The following is a 21,292-nucleotide window of genomic DNA, read 5'->3' as shown; positions in this document are numbered from 1 at the left end:
GCATCCAAAATATGCAATATTAAAGGTACGTAAAATTTATGTTTTTCCAACTATGATAATATAGGCTACCCGAATCTATCTGTCTATAGCGATGTATTACATAGTCTATATAGTGTAATATTCAATAGACTTTGTGATGCGTAATTTGCACAAGTCTGTACTGAATTTTATATTAGCAAGTAGCCTTTAATATTTTACAAATAAAAATGTATATTTTGATGTGTTTTTTCCTGGTAATTATTTCAGATGTCATGGGTGCAAAGGTTTTGTTCACAAATTTCATAGCAGGGCAGATCACTCCTTTTCTGGTTGCAATGCAGATTGTTCCACCAGACTCTGCAAGCCCATGAAATTGTTTACAGACAAGCAAGATCGCCTTTGTAGTCGTACCTATAAATGCATGTGCTTTAATTTAAATTTTGATATATAGACCAGCCAATGTATATATGGTGTAAAAGGATGCAACTTTAAGTATTATTTGATAATATGTATGTGATTTGTTGGAGAGGATTTTTTGCTGAATAGATGATTTTAATAAAATACTTATCTATATCTTTCAAAGTTTTTTTTATATAGTTTTGTTAAAGTTAAAGGTCAAACACACTTGATGTATGATACATGTATAATGATTAGATTGATATTTTATTTGAAATGACAAATATTTATTTTCATGGTAAAATGTCGTGAATTTTGAGCGTTGAAAAAAGGTCGTCGCGCGCAAAATCCCCCATGGGGATTTTCAAAAGTTGGCATGTATGACTGAAGGACTCACCTCCCCGTTTCTAGGTTATTAGCTATTCGAAATCTGTAGTCAGAATGATCAGAAATTCTCATCTTCCTCATCATCTCATGGTGAATCAGTAGATCACTGTAGAGAATGCTGTCCTGGTCAGGACCTAGAAATCAGGAATATAACCAGTATCAATAGATTCTGAGAACTCAGCCTTTATACATATACCATTTGTAGACAGTTGGGCATGTGTAAAAAAGTACCTTACCAGACATACTACAATGAAATTATATCTTTGTGGCTGCCCCTGTGTGGCTAATTCCTATTATATGACCATCACCAAAAAAGTACCGACCTTAAATTTTATTTGACTTTAAAGGGAGTAGATATTTAGTAAAGTTCTGCAAAGTTATGACCAAATGTTACCTTGACTTAGCAGTATATCTGACTACTTTATACAGCTAAAATAATAGGACCAATGTCCCTACAACTCCTTATGTATGAATGTATCTAATGCATAAAAGTATGATTTATTAAAATTTTCATAATCAATAAATAAATAGTTCATTGCATGGTCACTTGAAATGCAGATAAGTTGCATATCTTATATTTACAACTTACGGTGTATTAGTTCATGATAACACTATGAAATACGTATTGCATCTACCTGTAACTCTGATGAAAATGGGAGTGATAAAGAAATAAACAGATGCATGTGATGAAACAGACTAGTCCAGAATTCTTTTTGTTTGGCCACACAAATCTTGTTATGAATTTATAATTTGCTTATAGATAATAAATCTACCAAATTGAGATGTAAATATAGGATCTCCCATGGTTTGAGGTTGGATCCGATCATCATTCAATGAGTTTTGTGTTTTAAATCTCCGAGTCTTGGCAAGGGAATAGAATACACACAACGAATTTCATTTTGAATTTTAAGAAAAACGATTCCAGTTTATGTCACCTGTAAATGTGGTTTTTTTTTCTTTCTATGTATATTTGTTTCCTTGATCATTGAGAATATTTTATAGATCGATGCAAAACATGATCAGGGATTGTATGCAGCATTCCAAGCTGCAGGCTGTTTCACTTTTTTGAAATGATAACTATAAGGCGAGATAATGAAAATGACAGGCCTGTTCCCTCGATTGTAGCTGGATAAAGGGGTAAATATGTGATAAATACTTATATGTTTATTTCATTTACCACATATCAAAATATATGCTTTAGCCGTTTATCAATAAATTGTGACCATTTTAAAGAACACTTTAAGATCTGCTGTTTTTGCGGTGTTGATTTCTCTGGACTTGCCGTATGCATTCGGAACACCCCAGTGATTATATGGAGAGCTCCGGTAGGCGTCGTGTCACTCGATGCAAACTTCCGTTGCTTTCGATAAGTAGGGGCAAGTATCGAGGATGTTTCGGGTCACTGGATCTTTAATACGGCATGTAGACATAAGCAGACGATAGGGAGAAGTCGTTGGATCTTTTTCCAACATAGATCTCGCCAGAAACTGGTAGGCAGGGAGTAGAAATTGTTAAAAACAAGCTGTGAATCGAGGCCCCCCTAGAAATCCAAGATGGTGAGTGTCGTCCCTTTACTTTTTTTAATGTACACGATACACCTTTTTTAAAACCTCGAAAAAAGCGGATTTTGATGGTGGATTTTATTTATATACAATGTAATTTATTATTCGGACACAAATCATGCAAAACTTCAATTTATTATTCGGGAACAAATAATACAAAACTTTAATATCTGACAACCGAGCCCCTGGGATAAATGCTGCAAAATTATAGATCGGATTTGTTTTCTGATTTTCATTGTCTCCGTCAATGCTATATCATTTATATTTTTTGGATTGTAATCCATATAGAAAATGCTGTAGTTGTTATTGGTAGCTCAGATTGTTTCATCATTGGCTCTTACATTTTCCTTTCCCACCCTGACACTTGTAAAGGTTCAGAATCTTCAGCTTTCTATCTCTTCCTGTTGAGTGTAAAATATCATGGTCTCCACAGTACCGCCTGAAAACAAACTAATCTGATGAGTGTTTAACCTATACCTGAAAACAAACTAACCTGATGAGTGTTTAACCTATACATGAAAACAAACTAACCTGATGAGTGTTTAACCTATACATGAAAACAAACTAATCTGATGAGTGTTTAACCTATACCTGAAAACAAACTAACCTGATGAGTGTTTAACCTATACCTGAAAACAAACTAATCTGATGAGTGTTTAACCTATACCTGAAAACAAACTAACCTGATGAGTGTTTAACCTAAACCTGAAAACAAACTAACCTGATGAGTGTTTAACCTATACCTGAAAACAAACTAATCTGATGAGTGTTTAACCTATACCTGAAAACAAACTAACCTGATGAGTGTTTAACCTATACCTGAAAACAAACTAACCTGATGAGTGTTTAACTTATACATGAAAACAAACTAATCTGATGAGTGTTTAACCTATACCTGAAAACAAACTAACCTGATGAGTGTTTAACCTATACCTGAAAACAAACTAAGGGCTATTCCAGAAATAAATACATGGGGGGGTCGGGAGGCACCTTTTGTATATACCAAGCACCCATAAAAAAAAATAAAAAATTACCCCATGACCCATCAAATTAATAAACTCATTTTACAACGACCCATCTAATAAAATAAAAAAACTAACCAGACCCACCACAAAAATATTTTTAAAAATGAAAACGGTACAAATCTCGCGAGGTTTTCGGGACAAACATTCTAGTCAATGACACGGTAATGCCTGTGCGACATTGTATCACAGTAGTTCTGAAGAAACGATGTCACATCAACAATCAAAGGCATCTATGGCGGGAATGTTGGAAAGATTGGGAGTCCAAACGATGCTATTATCATGAAATGGATATGGATATGTTTTTCCACGAATCGTTCGTCTTCTTGGAGCCCGCGCCCGGAGGCCTCTATATCACCATCACACCGACTGATAAATATAACGCATCGGTACCCTCGTATAAATCAACTAAGGTTTGCCTATTTTTATTAGAAAACGGAATACCTATTGGTTTCAAAATATTCCCAATATCGATGCACTGTAAACTGTAATAATCTACAGAACAGAGTTCGCCGCCATCACGTCCAAAGGGACCCTACTAAACGCGCCTCTAATTTGAAGAGTGCCGTAATGGAAAGTTATGCGCTGCAAAGAGCGACAACTCGAATAGTTCTATGTTACTTCCGATTTCGAAAGCAGCATTTCGAAAGCACGTTTTCAATTTTCCTTCCGACGTTTTGTAACCAACACGACAAGAGCGACAATAAAAATATTCTGAAAACTCAACACCCACGTGGCACAAAATAAAACAATAGAAACTACCCACTACCCATAATAAATATTTTTTTAACAGTCCAACCACGGACCAATTAAAATTTGAAAAAATACGACCACCCACACAAAAAAATATCATTTGCCGCCCGACCCCCCCATTTGATCATTTCTGGAACAGCCCTAATCTGATGAGTGTTTAACCTATACATGAAAACAAACTAATCTGATGAGTGTTTAACCTATACCTGAAAACAAACTAACCTGATGAGTGTTTAACCTATACCTGAAAACAAACTAATCTGATGAATGTTTAACCTATACCTGAAAACAAACTAACCTGATGAGTGTTTAACCTATACCTGAAAACAAACTAATCTGATGAGTGTTTAACCTATACCTGAAAACAAACTAACCTGATGAGTGTTTAACCTATACCTGAAAACAAACTAACCTGATGAGTGTTTAACCTATACCTGAAAACAAACTAACCTGATGAGTGTTTAACCTATACCTTGCTTAAAATCTGAATAAGTTTTAATTTCCATGAACATGATTATTTCTTGGCAATATGTAAGCTGTAGAATATATAATATGTTGATATTTAACTACTGCTTACAACACTCTTGTACTGTTATCCTAATAGAATGACCATGCTTACACTGGCAAATGTGCCTCATGTGAGTATTTGTAAATTTCATGTGAAAAATGATTCATGTGAAATTTATGTTAGAATTTTCAAAGGAATTTTGCATGAAAAGCATTTTATGTGAAATTCACATTGAAATTTTCACATGAAAATCATGTGAAAAGAGATTCTGAATTTCAAATTCATTAAAAGATTTACACAAATTTCGCATGAAATGTGATTCATGTGAAATTCACATTAGAAAAATTCATGGAAAAGAAATTCACATTAAAAATTTCACAAGAAAGCCAAAATTTGAACACAGATTTCATGTGAAAAAAGTTTCACGTTAATATAACACGAAAATTCTCATTTCGTGTGAAATTCACATGAACTTTACGTGAAATTTGTGTTATAAATTTTACGTGAAATTCATGTGAAAGTTTTATGTGAGAATTCACATTAGATGCTCTTTTCATGTGAAAGTCATGTTAAAATTTTCATGTAAAATTCAAGTGAAATTCACACAAGGCATGTGTAAACTGTAGAATACAATGTTGATTTTAATTAACTATGCTTGCTAAATTTTGGTACTGTTACCTTGATATAATGACCAAGCTTACCAATGCCGTAGAATACTCATTCTTTATTTTGACCCATAATACTTACCAAGGTGCAAATTCATATTCTTTTTGTTTATTTCCAACTGCAATTGTAAACAATGTAATTTATTAGACAAAATGATAAATATGCAAGCAAATTTAATAGCCAATTCCGCTCCAATTGGACCCACCCCACAAAGTATTCAATCACTATTCAAATCCAGAGTGATTTTAATTTAATATTTGTAGAAAATATAAAGATGCTGAAGATAAAATTATGTAGCAGTCAGATTTTAAACACTTCAGATGGTTGGACTTGCAGATTAATGGATATATGCAAATAGACTTCTTCAGTTTGAAGGATAATATGCTGTGACTTCATCAATTCTCATTGGCATAAATTTCGAGAATTTGTCAAAAACTACTTTCCAAGCTCGATACAGAACTTTATGGGAAGCCATTCTATTTTCTTCCTTTTTGGGAATTTTTTCAATTTGTTAATCATTTGATTTTATTGTCTGGTACACCCTCAAAAACAAAGAAAATTGGTGTTCTACAAAAATGAGGAAAATTTTCCTAAAAATAACATTGGTTAATTAAACAAAGAGTATCTGAACTATAGAAAACTGACAGAGTCAACTAGGGCCTCACTAGATGCTAATGTCTATATAATGTGACCTTTGACCGATTTCGTTCAAAATGTGTGGGTGTCTCCCTCTCACCATCAGATTTAATATGTATATGCAAAATAAGACAACTCACAGTGTCTTTAACACTGTTATATGACTATTGCATGACAGAGAGATGGACAATCAAAAACAGTGATTTATAGTAGAGTGTTGGCAAGTATTTGACATTGGGGAGGCGAACTGGATCAAAAGAGGGGAGGGGATGTTCTAACTAACGTGACTTTGACTAACGTGACTTTGACTTAAATTCAGATTTCCACTAGATACTTCATAATTTTTCCCCATCGTGTCTTAAAGACACCACCTGATAAAAAAACAAAGTTATCTCTCGATCACTGAAATATCTAATAAGCACTATGAAGCAAATTATTATGCAAGTTAAACAAATTAAACTTTGCCTCATTAAAAAAGATAAATTGTTTTATCACTTTTTAATGTGTCCAAAAATGAATCTCTGTCCATTCCGTGCTGACACAAAGTCGGCAACTGCCAAAATGTTTAATGCATCTGTAGCCTTCCTGTTTATTGTTTACACGCGTGCACCATGTGCAGGTATATAGACATCAATTGCTTTCACAATTTGCCGCTCTATTGACCACAGATTGCTGTTACACTTGCTGCTCCAACGAGCAGATATCACTGTTCCAAACTTTCTAACTTTGTAATTTTTCTTTCTTTTTATTATTATTATTTTTTTTAACGAAATTATCGTGGGGTGATCGTTGCCCTTGCCGCCCCTTTGCAGATACCCTTGTTACTATACTAGGCACCCACATCTTTGATGTGGGACTCAAATAAGCAAATCACTGAATTCCTATAGTTTCTGAAACAAATGAGGTGGAAGATATATATATATATATACCCTGTCAGACAAGTACAATTGTATGCGAGAATTTTATTCACATGCAATTCAACAAGATGGATCGAGTGCAAATTCCTTAATCTTGTTGTCATCTTCAATAAGATTCTCACAATCTCAGGCTTATACAGTGAGTGAGAGACATTTTGATGCATTAAATGCTGTAGCTTATATATCTTAGGAAATTTATTCTTTGTACAGAGTACATACCCTTAGTACACGAGCTGACAAATTTCTTCAGCATGAGTTTGGAACTGTATGATGGCAAGGCTAGAGCAACTCTGGTAAAAGGAGAAAATTCCTAGATGAATCTAATTATCCCAAACAGTTGTCATTCTTATTGGTTAATTAATGCATTCTCTATCAATCAATGTCAGAGTATATTTTTCTCTTGATGAATATGGTCTGTATAAGTAGAGGTACTTGTCAGAGAATTGAATGTACATACCATTAAAACACAGTAAAGATGTTTTTTTCTCACAGTTAAATCTAGTTTACTAGTTCATTGGTGTCTCTTGCCAATTTAATAGTCATGCAATAATGAAGTCTTGTAGACATGCATATACTCACTTAAAAGGTGTTCCACTAACAGGGGCTGTATAATATAAATAATCAACAATTTCCACCCTATTCTGAAATGAGGAAAAAAAACATGTATTGATTATACAAACTACTTGATAGTTAACACACACAACTTAAGACTTTATTTCTCAATTAAGAGGGCCCTACAAACACAAATTCCAAACTTAGAACATTATTGGGTTTTGCTTTGGCAGTATCCAACTTTCTCAATATTTACAACCAACTTTAAAAATGTTAAACTTTAAAAACAAGATTAATTGCTACGCCTAGCTAGCCACTGCAAAAAAAAATTGAAGCACAAATGTCCCATAACTCCTGTAAAAATTGTCGAATCAAAATGGCGGCACAATATGATCAACTACACATGGTGACTAACATTATCCTACAAAATTTGAACAAAATCCGTTGAGCGGTTTTGAAGGAGTTGCGTCCACAAAGTGAAGTGGGACGGACGGACACAAGTATTTCTATGTCCTCTTCCGCGTTGCGGCAGCAGACAAAAAAAAAAAAAATACAATGTGATCAAATGTGACAGTTATCTTTACAACAGAAAAATTGGCGGCTTTCATAAATAATGGTGCCTCTATTTCATGAGGTTAAGAGCAGCGCCACACTTCACGCAGGTACCAATTGCCTTTTTTATCTGATAGATACTTTGGGTACTAGCTAAAGCACAATTGTTTGTAATGCCAATCAACTCATGAATTTATATAACATTTTAAATCATCAACAATTACTGTCATCTTAAATTTTAAAAAATCTGACATGTTTGGCAGTTTACTCACCATCCTGTCATAAGGCACCGTCCTGTCGTAAGGCACTTTCACTTTGAGCTTGATTGGTTTTTTGTTTGAGGCACTTAATAGTCTTTGACGAAACTGAAACAGTATACATATGAACATTAATTTTTATCATTCAAATTTCATCATGGTCTAGTGGTGAAATGATACATCATGACTCACAATACACAGCTCTGTCTGCTTCACAACTTACAGTATTCCCTTAGCTATCTGATAAACCTATTCATTCACAGAAAGCATGCAAATTGGATGACATATATAAACTTGCCGCTATATTATACCATTCTCCAATATGGACACATTTTGGGTTGAGAAAAAAAGAAAGGAAGATTAATTGTGTCAAATAGAATATATCCTACAAGTATCAATTCTTTTTCTTCAAATGTAAGACCAGACATATGATAAACTTATAGCCATATGCACACTATTTTCATGAGAAATCATTACATTGCCATCTTAAAAGACACAAAATGTGAGCACTGTTTTCTGAATCAAGTCTACACATAGTACCGTACAAGCCACAGACAGTATATAGTAAAGTTAAAAAATACAAACTTAAAATAATGGGGCACCTGTTGTGTCTCTAACAAATCATAGTTGGATGAGTGTCTTGATCTATGGAAAGTTACGTTGCTGTTACAGCCCATTTTACTGACAAAGATAGGGAGTTCAGATTGTACACATTACAAACACAGCAGCCTTTAAAGTCACATATGGGGGTGCACATTTGGCACATGTATTCAATGGCAATCACTGCATGGAATTTACACAGGTGAGGTCAAGGGTCAGCAATTACAACTGATTAAGAAAGTAACAATGAAAAAAGTACACCTTTTTCCTGGTGTGACAGACTACTTTTTAAGGTTAAATGCATCATTATTGCATATGATATAGGTACAACAGCTACAACTAAAAAGCTAAACACTCATGAACTCATAAACTTCTTAGGGATGTACAAACAAGATGGAATTCTAGTTGTGATAGGCTTAAGGAGGAACTCAGGTAAGTATTTAAATTGAAAAGGAAAAGTCAAATTTTGCTGATATTGATTTTTTCATCCATGTTTTTAAAGGAAGTCAGCTATTATGACGATGTAGAGCACCTCCATAAGTGGAATTCTAGTTGTGATAGACTTAAGAAATCGAATTCTAGTTGTGATAGGCTTAAGAGATGGAATTCTTGTTGTGATAGGCTTAAGAGATGAAATTCTAGTTGTGATAGGCTTAAGAGATGGAATTCTTGTTGTGATAGGCTTAAGAGATGAAATTCTAGTTGTGATAGGCTTCAGTGGAATGGAATTCTAGTTGTGATAGGCTTAAGAGATGAAATTCTAGTTGTGATAGGCTTAAGAGATGGAATTCTTGTTGTGATAGGCTTAAGAGATGAAATTCTAGTTGTGATAGGCTTCAGTGGAATGGAATTCTAGTTGTGATAGGCTTAAGAGATGAAATTCTAGTTGTGATAGGCTTAAGACATGAAATTCTAGTTGTGATAGGCTTAAGAGATGGAATTCTTGTTGTGAAAGGCTTAAGAGATGAAATTCTAGTTGTGATAGGCTTAAGAGATGAAATTCTAGTTGTGATAGGCTTGAGATGGAATTCTAGTTGTGATAGGCTTAAGAGATGGAATTCTAGTTGTGATAGGCTTAAGAGATGAAATTCTAGTTGTGATAGGCTTGAGATGGAATTCTAGTTGTGATAGGCTTAAGAGATGGAATTCTTGTTGTGATAGGCTTGAGATGGTATTCTTGTTGTGATAGGCTTAAGAGATGAAATTCTAGTTGTGATAGGCTTAAGAAATGAAATTCTAGTTGTGATAGGTTCAAGAGATGAAATTCTAGTTGTGATAGGCTTAAGAGATGAAATTCTAGTTGTGATAGGCTTGAGATGGAATTCTTGTTGTGATAGGCTTGAAATGGAATTCTAGTTGTGATAGGCTTAAGAGATGGAATTCTAGTTGTGATAGGCTTGAGATGGAATTCTTGTTGTGATAGGCTTGAAATGGAATTCTAGTTGTGATAGGCTTAAGAGATGGAATTCTAGTTGTGATAGGCTTGAGATGGAATTGTAGTTGTGATAGGCTTAAGAGATGGAATTCTTGTTATGATAGGCTTAAGAAATACATGTAGAAACAACCACCTGTCTTTATCACACTTATGGTGAATGAAGTTAAGAAAAATATAGATTTTTTAACATTGTTTGATGAGGATATCAAATCAGCAGAAGCTATTGCATGTCTCCTTTCACCTTTCAAGACAGTAACATCTTCACAGTATCTCTTATCCACCCTCTCAAATAGAGACTGCCCAAATCCAGGAAGTCAAGAGGGCGATATCAGAAAACATGTAGACAACACACTAATCAAGGAAGACAAGAGGGTAATATTAGAAGACATGTAGACAACATATTAATCAAGGAAGTCAATAGGCAATATCAGAGGACACAGACATCACACTAATGAAGGAAGTCAATAGGGCAATATCAGAGGACATGTAGACACCACACTAATTTATGAAGTCAAGAGGGCAATCTCAGAAGACACAGACATCACACAAATCAAGGAACTCAAGAGGGCAATATCACAAAACATGTAGACACCACACTAATCAAGGAAGTCAAGAGGGTAATCTCAGAATTCTAGTGTAGACATCAAGTCAATAGGGCAATATCAGAGGACGCAGACATCACACTAATGAAGGAAGTCAATAGGGCAATATCAGAGGACGCAGACATCACACTAATCTAGGAAGACAATAGGGCAATATCATAGAACCTTGCGAAAAAGTACTCATTAAGTTTGAATACCTTTGGAAGTAAATTACATAATTAAAAATGAAACATACATAATTCCCAATTTACTGCAACCAAAACAATATCATCAAATAACCTATTTTATTAATTCTGTAATGGATAGATATGTAAATCATTGTTAGGTTTGTGGATTAGTTAATCTGTATAGATATGAACGGTATATACCCTATGTAAATCATTGTTAGGTTTGTGGATTAGTTAATCTGTATAGATATGAACGGTATATACCCTATGTAAATCATTGTTAGGTTTGTGGATTAGTTAATCTGTATAGATATGAAAAGTATATACCCTATGTAAATCATTGTTAGGTTTGTGGATTAGTTAATCTGTATAGATATGAACAGTATATACCCTATGTAAATCATTGTTAGGTTTGTGGATTAGTTAATCTGTATAGATATGAACAGTATATACCCTATGTAAATCATTGTTAGGTTTGTGGATTAGTTAATCTGTATAGATACGAACAGTATATACCCTATGTAAATCATTGTTAGGTTTGTGGATTAGTTAATCTGTATAGATACGAACAGTATATACCCTATGTAAATCATTGTTAGGTTTGTGGATTAGTTAATCTGTATAGATATGAACAGTATATACCCTATGTAAATCATTGTGTCTGACTGGATACTCCATCTCCGTTATATCAATGGTGTTGAAAAAGGGGCGGAACTCTTTCCGTTGTTCTGATGATCCCTTCTGTAGAAAGAAGTTTTAAAATTCTGTTCATTTGACATCATGCAATCACCTCTGGCTATTAATGTGACAAATCTTTTATCAAACTTTATTACATTTATTGTAGATTATCTTCTAATTAATGTAAATGATATTCATTGCATACTATGTACCGTTATTTCAAATTTAGCTTCATCGAAGGCATCTGATTCAACAGTCTGTATTTGGTAAGCAATAATCAAGGCGTACCCGACTGAATACACAAAATGTGTATTTCAAATTGACAAAAAAAGAAGAAAACATGTGAAAACGTGCACAGTATATTCACACACACTCATGACTGGAGCCTTACTGTTTTCTGGTACATAGGTTTCATATTCGGGTGAAACAGCACATATCCATGATGAGTATACATAAAGGCATAGGCATTGGCTCCTAGCTTGCCTTTAGGCACCAGATTGGTGATTTCCTGAATTGGTACATCTGTTCCCATCACACCTAGGAGACGACCCCCTCCAGCCTAAGGCAACAGAGGAAATTTCAACTTTAACAAGTATTCCATACATGTTTATTTCTTATTTTTAGACTGCAAGCCCTGATATACTTTCTCTGATAATTCAACTTAGTCAACTTATGTCCATGTATGACTGAGATAACCAGTGGAAACTGTGAATTATTTGAAATTATTCAAAGTCCAAGGAATTCAAAGTAGAACGTTGCCCCTATTTTTGGGGCCTAATTTAATGCAAACATGATTTGACCTGTGAATTCTCGTGACATATGTATATCCTGAATTTAAAGTCAAAATCCCATGTATAACTAAGATAATGAGCAGAAACTATGAATTGTTTGAAATTTTCCAAGTCCAAGGGGCACAACTCCGTATTCAACCAAAACCAAATAATAAAGTGCACCTAATCCTGCATGTTAATCAAAATGCCGATGATGACGATGATGATGTATCTATATATATACCACATTTCAGTTGAATATGTGCATTCGTAGCAGACATAATGAACAGAAAATGAATTATGATAAAATGACAGAAAAAAGTAACACTTTTCATGGCAGGGGCATAAAAAGTGTAGGAGAAATTTTAGAGACTAAAATTTGAGGTACTCAAATGTTCTGCTGGATTGCACATTCAGATTTGACAAGATTTACTGTACAGTAGTTGTAAAGGACTATCGCTTACCGAAGTGTTGCTGGTGTCAAAAACTGGCATGGCAACAGAAGTGACCAACCCAACACCCTAAAAACATAATACAGAGATTAGTGTATCAATAAAAATCAGATGCACATGTACATGGCATTGTTTTCATATTACTGAGATTTGAAAACCCATGAAATCATGGTGATGTTTACCTGTCTGAGGATCTGCGATGTTTACCTGTCTGAGGATCTGCAATGTTTACCTGTCTGGGGTTCTATGATGTTCACCTATCTGAGGTTCTGTAATATTTACCTGTCTGAGGTTCTGTGATGTTTACCTGTCTGGGGTACTGTTATGTTTACCTGTCTGAGGTACTGTTATGCATACCTGTCTGAGGTTCTGCAATGTTTACCTGTCTGAGTCACTTTTATGTTTACCTGTCTGAAATACTGTTATGTTTACCTGTCTGAGGTTCTGCAATGTTTACCTGTCTGAGGATCTGCAATGTTTACCTGTCTGAGGATCTGCGATGTTTACCTGTCTGAGGATCTGCAATGTTTACCTGTCTGGGGTTCTGTGATGTTTACCTGTCTGAGGTACTGTTATGCTTACCTGTCTGAGGTTCTGTGATGTTTACCTATCTGAGGTTCTGTAATATTTACCTGTCTGAGGTACTGTGATGTTTACCTGTCTGAGGTTCTGTGATGTTTACCTATCTGAGGTTCTGTAATATTTACCTGTCTGAGGTACTGTGATGTTTACCTATCTGAGGTTCTGTAATATTTACCTGTCTGAGGTTTTGTGATGTTTAACTGTCCAAGGTTCTGCAATGTTTACCTGTCTGAGGTTCTGCGATGTTTACCTGTCTGAGGTTCTGTAATATTTACCTGTCCGAGATTCTGCAATGTTTACCTTTCTGAGGCTCTGCGACACTTCTGTAGTGTAATCTGCATACACTGGAGTCCAGTTTGGTGTTCTAGGTAGGCCACCCTCCTGTCTTGCTATTCCCATAGGGCGGCTCAACACACGAAGATAATACTGAAATAGCAGACAGCACTATACAGACTGTGATGGGTTGTATGTACTCAATAGTTGTACGTGCAAATAGATTACTGGTCAATGTAAAATTAAATGAGACACTGAGGTAATCCCTTGCTGACTTTTATGGGGACAGTGGAACTAGACAGTCAAACTTATCTAGACTCTCTAACTATAGCCTCTGCTGTAAGAGGACAACTAGCTGATTAGGCCCATCAAAAGCCATGGTGTTTATGTTGTTAAATGAAGATGATCCAATACACTGTGGAATCCTCATTGTTTGTGGGGGATTGATGTTCGTGGATTTCGTGGGTCACTCTTACCCACGAATTTACGTCCTCGAACATTTTTTGAATCAAGTAGAGTTATCTCTCCTAGTGACATCGTATCGCTTACCCACAAAATTACCTCCCCACAAAACAGCAATATTTTGCTTGGTAAGAGAGAAAGTTTCCCAGTTTACTTTCGGAAGGTCGGTGGTCTCTTCCCAGGTACTGTACATTGTATCTGGGTTCTCTCTTCCACCAATAAAAACTGGGTGCCACCAGATAACTGAAAAATTGTTGAGTGTGACGGAAAACATCAATCAATCAATCCAACTGTAGACAATCTGACTCCAAGGGTAATTATTTATACAAAGAACTACAAGTATACCTATGGTTAGGCCTAAATTTGCCATTAATACAAAAAAAATTGAAATATACAATTTTAAAAAAAAAATCTTTGTGTAGCACTTTACAATTAATAAACAATCCTTTACCCTTGAGAATCATTTTCCTAACATGTGAACCTTTAGAGTCTGCAGACAAATATTCCAAGTTTATTACAAACTCCTATTTATCTAAGCCAATAGCTGTATAGATTTCAAAAAGAACTGACTCATGGCAGAAGTTGATCAGATGCAGACTTTAGGTGTTAAAGGGAATTTGAGTTGTCCTCCTCTTAATTGGATTGTCTGTGTTTCTGAGACTTTCTTCTTTCAAGTGTTTTTTTTCTCTCTAGTAAAATGGTTCAAATTAAGTCTGATTGAGTGTCTGCAGTGAAAGCCATCAACCAACAGATCATGGATTCCTGTCCCGATTTTCGGTCGCCAGAATGTTACAATAATTTGTATGTATTCTATCGCTAACATATATCGAAGATGATGCATCAATACGATTAATTACATAATTAAATAATTAACACAGCTTAGATATAAGGTTTAACCCCCAGAAAAATCATGCTGCTGTACAGAAGCGTACCTCATTGAAGAACTGTATGATGCCACATGAGATAACATGTCATGACGTACAATATGTCAATAGTCATATTGTGGGGAAACATCGCTACTGAGTGTTAAGCTGTCAGAGAACACCAAAGACATTGGATCAACTGTCCAGTGATAGTTCTGAATATTAGACCAAGTCCTCATCTCTAACAAGAGGTCTATTGGTCATTAATGTCACCTGAATATGCACATTTTTACACTTTAGAAATCATTGTGTTAACTGTGTGCTTTTTTATACTACTCCAAATTTGTACGCCTGTCTTTAGACGGAACATATTATGGTACAGCGATTTCTGTACGCCTGTCCAATCAGGATTTCTATTTTCATTTCTCTGTTACACATCAATTAAGCTGGAACTTGCTATGTAGCTTCTTTATGGGTCACTCTGAGTAGATCATGTTGCAGGAGTTTTGCCCCATTCTTTGAAAATTAATGTTATATGGAGGTTATATACCGCCACAATATACATAATTTGTTTGGCGAACTCCTCCCACAATTATTGAGTGAGGAACTTCTTGTTATAAAGAGTTTGTATGGGTATTGAAGATGTGCATGTAGCAAGGATTTTTATTTTCTTTCATTTTTTGAGAAAATTACAGGTCGTCAAATTTAGTCAGTTTTGAGAAAATATTGCATAGAGAGCTAGTACATGATTTGTCTGTTAACTCCTCCCACAGTTTTCAAATGAGGACCGTCTTATTTTACAGAGTATTTGTATGGGTATGGAAGATTTGTATGTGGCAAAGATTTTGATTTTCTATAATTTTTGTTGTTGAACTTTGTCTGTTTTGAGGAAATATATTAAAAAATGGACATGGTTTGTCCTTTTTAACTCCTCTCAGTTTTGAAGCTAGGACCTCTGTAAATAACTTGGAAGATGTGTATAGTGCAAGGATTTTGATTCTCAACAATTTTCAGTTTTCTTTGACATTTGAATATTTAGAGGCTGTTGAACTTGGGTCAAATGTGGGGGAATATTTTGCACACAGAACTCTTGGTTTATCTATCTACCTCCTGTCACAGTTTTAAGCTAATACCCTTAATAGGAGTTATGAGATTGATCACTGTTCGTTATCTTCACCTTTCATTCATACAATGCAAAGAAAGTATGTCACAGTCTGATGATGGTTGATAATACCTGAAGTTCTGCAAATCATGGCTTAAGAAAAACACCTTACATAAGCTTTTCACGGCTGTACAGTGTATTATGTATCTTTCTGGTACTCTCGTTACTCTTAGATTATATTGGTATAACCATCATACACATTTGATACTCTAGAATTTTTTTTAAAGGTAATTTTTATCATTTCAATGTGAAATATATGCGATTTTCTATTTGAATACTATATTATATAGCATGGGCAAAGGAAATTTGTCAGTTTTCAAGGAGGGCTAATTGCTCAATATAATCAAACAATTTGTCTACTTGCAAATGTCCAAGAGTAAATTGCATTTTCCACATATGATCAACTTATTAGCCTCGCGTATCAATCACACTGGGGCCTGAACCCAGGGGTCAGAATTTTCATATTGCTCATTATAATCATACAAACATTTTGTCTGCATGCTTGAAGACTTTTCTACTGCGCATATATATATATATATATATATATAAAATTTAGCCCCACCCTGGTACCTGAACCCTGGGGTAAATTTCAAAATTTTGGTAGAGGACTCATTTTATATCCATCATAATCATGTAAACATTTTGCCTCCTCAGTCCATGATGTTCAGAAGTAAAGAAGAAAATTTTCTGAGATATAAGCATTTGAAAATATGACCAACTTAGCTTCACCCTAGGGCACGGATCCTGAATTCAGGGGTCGTGAATTTCACAGTTTTGTTAAAGGACTCATTGCTCATTATAATCATGCAAATAGTTGGACTGCATGACTGCGAACAGCTAATGACAAACGACGACAGACAAAACAGATAGCAACAGCTAGTGACTTAAAAAGCTTTTAATAATGAATAAAATGTTGAAATGAATCAAGTGTTTCCTCAGCATTGATAGGAAAATAAGGTGAATGTCAAATGGCTGGTCAGTCATGTTGGCTAGATTGGAAACTCTGAAGGGTGGGTATATTGATGATTTCAATTTGGATTCTGAACTTGAAACACTGTTATATATAGATAAAAAGATGATGAATTTGTTGATGACAAATCTGAAGATGAACAGTGGAAAATGATTGATTACTTTTTCTCAAGAAGAATTTTTTTTAATTCTATTTCCTATAATTTGATTTTGATCATGCAGACAAACTTTGGTTCAGTACGGTGACTGTGCTGGTACATAGGACTGGATATGTAGGTAAAAAAAAACTTTGGCATTCACTGAGCTGTATAAGGTATAAATCTGCTGGTCAAGCTATCATTCACTGAGCTGTATAAGGTATAAATCTGCTGGTCAAGCTATCATTCATTGAGCTGTATAAGGTATAAATATGCTGGTCAAGCTATCATTCATTGAGCTGTATAAGGTATAAATCTGCTGGTCAAGCTATCATTCACTGAGCTGTATAAGGTATAAATCTGCTGGTCAAGCTATCATTCATTGAGCTGTATAAGGTATAAATCTGCTGGTCAAGCTATCATTCACTGAGCTGTATAAGGTATAAATCTGCTGGTCAAGCTATCATTCACTGAGCTGTATAAGGTATAAATATGCTGGTCAAGTTATCATTCATTGAGCTGTATAAGGTATAAATCTGCTGGTCAAGCTATCACTCATTGAGCTGTATAAGGTATAAATCTGCTGGTCAAGCTATCACTCATTGAGCTGTATAAGGTATAAATCTGCTGGTCAAGCTATCATTCATTGAGCTGTATAAGGTATAAATCTGCTGGTCAAGCTATCATTCACTGAGCTGTATAAGGTATAAATCTGCTGGTCAAGCTATCAATCACTGAGCTGTTTTAGGTATAAATCTGCTGGTCAAGCTATCATTCACTGAGCTGTATAAGGTATAAATCTGCTGGTCAAGCTATCATTCATTGAGCTGTATAAGGTATAAATCTGCTGGTCAAGCTATCATTCACTGAGCTGTTCAAGGTATAAATCTGCTGGTCAAGCTATCATTCACTATTTTTCTTTGATATAATGAAAGGTGAAGATAATGAACAATGATCCCATAACTCCTACAAGCAATACAAAATAAAGAGTTGGGCAAAACAGACCTCTGGACATACCAGAGGTGGGATCAGGTGCCTAGTAGGAGAAACACCCTCTGTCAACGGGTCACATCCGCTGTCACCCCTCCATCTTGATAAGGTAAATGGAGTAATCCATAACAAGGGCGGATCCAGAGGGAGGTCCTGGGGGTCTGGGTCCCCCTTTTTGCAAACCAAAAAATTTAAACTTGCATGTAGTGACACCATTAAAATTTACCAACACCAGTTAAATTCTAGGATAAATAAGACGACACACTGATATATATTTATGATATTTTCGTCAGATACAAGTATCACTTATGAATTCTTAATATAAAAAGTATATGTAACATAAAAGTTTTGTTAAAGAAGTAGACAATTTGAAAGTAAAAAAGAAGTGCCAGAACACGTTCAGAATGCAGGATTTTGCACCATTTACCGCAAACCAGACCCCCGGGCTACAGGGGATAATCAGCTTTTTTTTCATTACAAAAACAGGTCTGAGTTTGGCAATTAGAACTCTGGAAGCAAATAATAGTAAATGGCTAAGTTGAAAGAGCACCTCGCTATGGATTTACATGGCCGGGACAAATCTTAGTCTGGTCTGTTAAGTAACCAATTCTCGCTCTGTGTTAAACATGATTTAATTATGAGGAAGCACAGTGTAATATCTAAATTCAGCCCTTAGTACATACACATTGTTTTGTTATTGACAAAAATTAGTAATGAATTTTATCAACACTTATTGAACATGACTGCCCATTTTACTTTTCAGTCTACCATACTAATTAAAAATTTCAAAATGTATTTTGATTTAAATAATTGTGTTTATCCATTTACTGCATAGTACATTAGGTTGAAATTTGTGTCAATAGGATAAATCTATGCTGCAATTCATCTCAGTTCTGTACAAAAACTTATGAAGCGCAGCTGCAAAAGGATAGCAACAATTGAGATTTTTAATTATCTCAAAAAATCATGCCAAAAAAAATCGGAGTGAATTTTTCTCAGCAGATTTGCCTAATGTGAATCGATCTGCTCAGGGACAGCTTAGATCACATACTATTAGGGCTGGTGTGAATCTGCTCAGGATCAGCTTAGGTCACTTATTATTAGGGCTGGTGTGAATCTGCTCAGGGTCAGCTTAAGTCACTTATTATTAGGGCTGGTGTGAATCTGCTCAGGGTCAGCTTAGGTCATTTACTATTAGGGCTGGTGTGAATCTGCTCAGGGTCAGCTTAGGTCACTTATTATTAGGGCTGGTGTGAATCTGCTCAGGGTCAGCTTAAGTCACTTATTATTAGGGCTGGTGTGAATCTGCTCAGGGTCAGCTTAGGTCACTTACTATGAGAGCTGATAGAGAGAACCAGACCATGCATTTATTTAATGGGCCAATGCAGTCAAATGTAAAATGTCTACATTAAACGTAAACTTGTATACTTTTGTAAATGAATGTGACATACACGATACACATATAATGTAAGTAGAAGTGATGTTACAGTTTTGGGGTCTTTAAAATGAATGTTTGTCATTATATCCAAGTTGGCTACCAGATGTCTCATGAAATCTGGGGAAAAAAGCCCTGCTTTCAACAAGCCAACAATACAGGCCACAACATTAAGCCACCTCAATATGCATTTACAACCAATCCCACTACTCTCAAAGCTCTGGAAAAAATATGTCCTCATGTATCTTTGTTAGCCTTGTTTGCATGTGCATGGTCATAAATCACGGTCTTGTCATTTTCTCCAGTGCATGCACAAGCAAGAATGATAAATTTTGCATTATAACACTTCATGGGCATTGATTAGGACAGTTTATTCAAACACCAGCCACTCCGTAGGTATCATTGTACAGACAGTACGACATTTGTCATCCTCTTTATGATTCAGTCAAAAACACAGGCAATATATGGCTTGGGTTCGAATTTCTTTCAAATAGTACTCTTTAATAGTAAATTCGAACCCAAGCGCTATAATGAAAAAAACATTCAACACACACAAAAGTGAAGGACAAATTCAACAGTCAAAAGTGAAACATTCAGCACAGTCAAAAGTGAAATTACAACACAGTCAAAAGTGAAACATACGGCACAGTCAAAAGTGAAATTACAACACAGTCAAAAGTGAAACATACAGCACAGTCAAAAGTGAAACACACAGCACAGTCAAAAGTGAAACACACAGCACAGTCAAAAGTGAAACACACAGCACAGTCAAAAGTGAAACATACAGCACAGTCAAAAGTGAAACACACAGCACAGTCAAAAGTGAAACATACAGCACTGTGAGTCAAAAGTGAAACATTCAGCACAGTCAAAAGTGAAACATTCAGCACAGTCAAAAAGTGAAAGGATAAAAATTCAATATAGTCAAAGAGTGAAGGAAAAAAATCAATGCAGTAGTGTTTTGAGGTGCAGAGCTAAAACTATTCTCCAAGACCATTGTCTCTATACTCTAAACTTTTCCCCATTACCCAGTGTCTAGTGAAACCAGAAGAGACTGCAGGTTTCTTTCCTGTCCGTCTGTCCATTTGTCGGTCAGTCTGAGTGACTCCTCCTAGATTTACTGAACAATGGTAGAGTACTTTACCTGAACACTTTCTTGCACATCAGCCAATGTTGAAATATGGGTGTAGTATCCTAAACAAAAAGTGAAATTTAATGCAAACACAAGTAAAAACATTATACTTATCAAAATAATTAATCACACATTTGTCCCAAATCTCATTGAGCACAGAAAAATTATGACAGCAGATACACAAATTATAAGACACCTTTGCTCATTCTTATGCCTCATGTTTTAGTCATGTGCAATTAAGGCATGCAGTATAACCCTGTAAATTAACTTTTTTGGGATAAGCTAGCATATGTCACAACCTGGCAGATTAAATGATCCACTAGACAGTTTATGCAAGCTATTTTGCATGTTCAATTGCTACCTGGATTAATTAAAATATCTTTAATGAAATTTCCC

General features: G+C 35.2%; 1 protein-coding gene across 1 annotated transcript in view; it reads right to left on the bottom strand.

Annotated features, from left to right (window-relative positions):
• The window catches only part of LOC125653646 (uncharacterized), a 276,533-nt gene that overhangs the window by 129,794 nt on the left and 125,447 nt on the right, over nt 1-21,292 (bottom strand). The window contains exons 19-29 of the mRNA XM_056145758.1: nt 20,909-20,958; nt 13,774-13,899; nt 12,904-12,960; nt 12,061-12,228; nt 11,634-11,732; nt 8,203-8,295; nt 7,406-7,467; nt 7,046-7,116; nt 5,355-5,391; nt 2,666-2,763; nt 773-896 (exon numbers count right to left, since the gene is read on the bottom strand). Of these exons, the coding sequence (XP_056001733.1) occupies nt 773-896; nt 2,666-2,763; nt 5,355-5,391; nt 7,046-7,116; nt 7,406-7,467; nt 8,203-8,295; nt 11,634-11,732; nt 12,061-12,228; nt 12,904-12,960; nt 13,774-13,899; nt 20,909-20,958 (985 nt within the window). The remainder of the gene's footprint in view (nt 1-772; nt 897-2,665; nt 2,764-5,354; nt 5,392-7,045; nt 7,117-7,405; nt 7,468-8,202; nt 8,296-11,633; nt 11,733-12,060; nt 12,229-12,903; nt 12,961-13,773; nt 13,900-20,908; nt 20,959-21,292) is intronic.

The sequence above is a fragment of the Ostrea edulis genome, chromosome 7 (genome assembly GCF_947568905.1).
Source record: "Ostrea edulis chromosome 7, xbOstEdul1.1, whole genome shotgun sequence".
NCBI lineage: Eukaryota > Metazoa > Mollusca > Bivalvia > Ostreida > Ostreidae > Ostrea > Ostrea edulis.
Note: the sequence above shows the minus strand (reverse complement) of the source record. Positions and strands in the feature narration are given on the sequence as shown.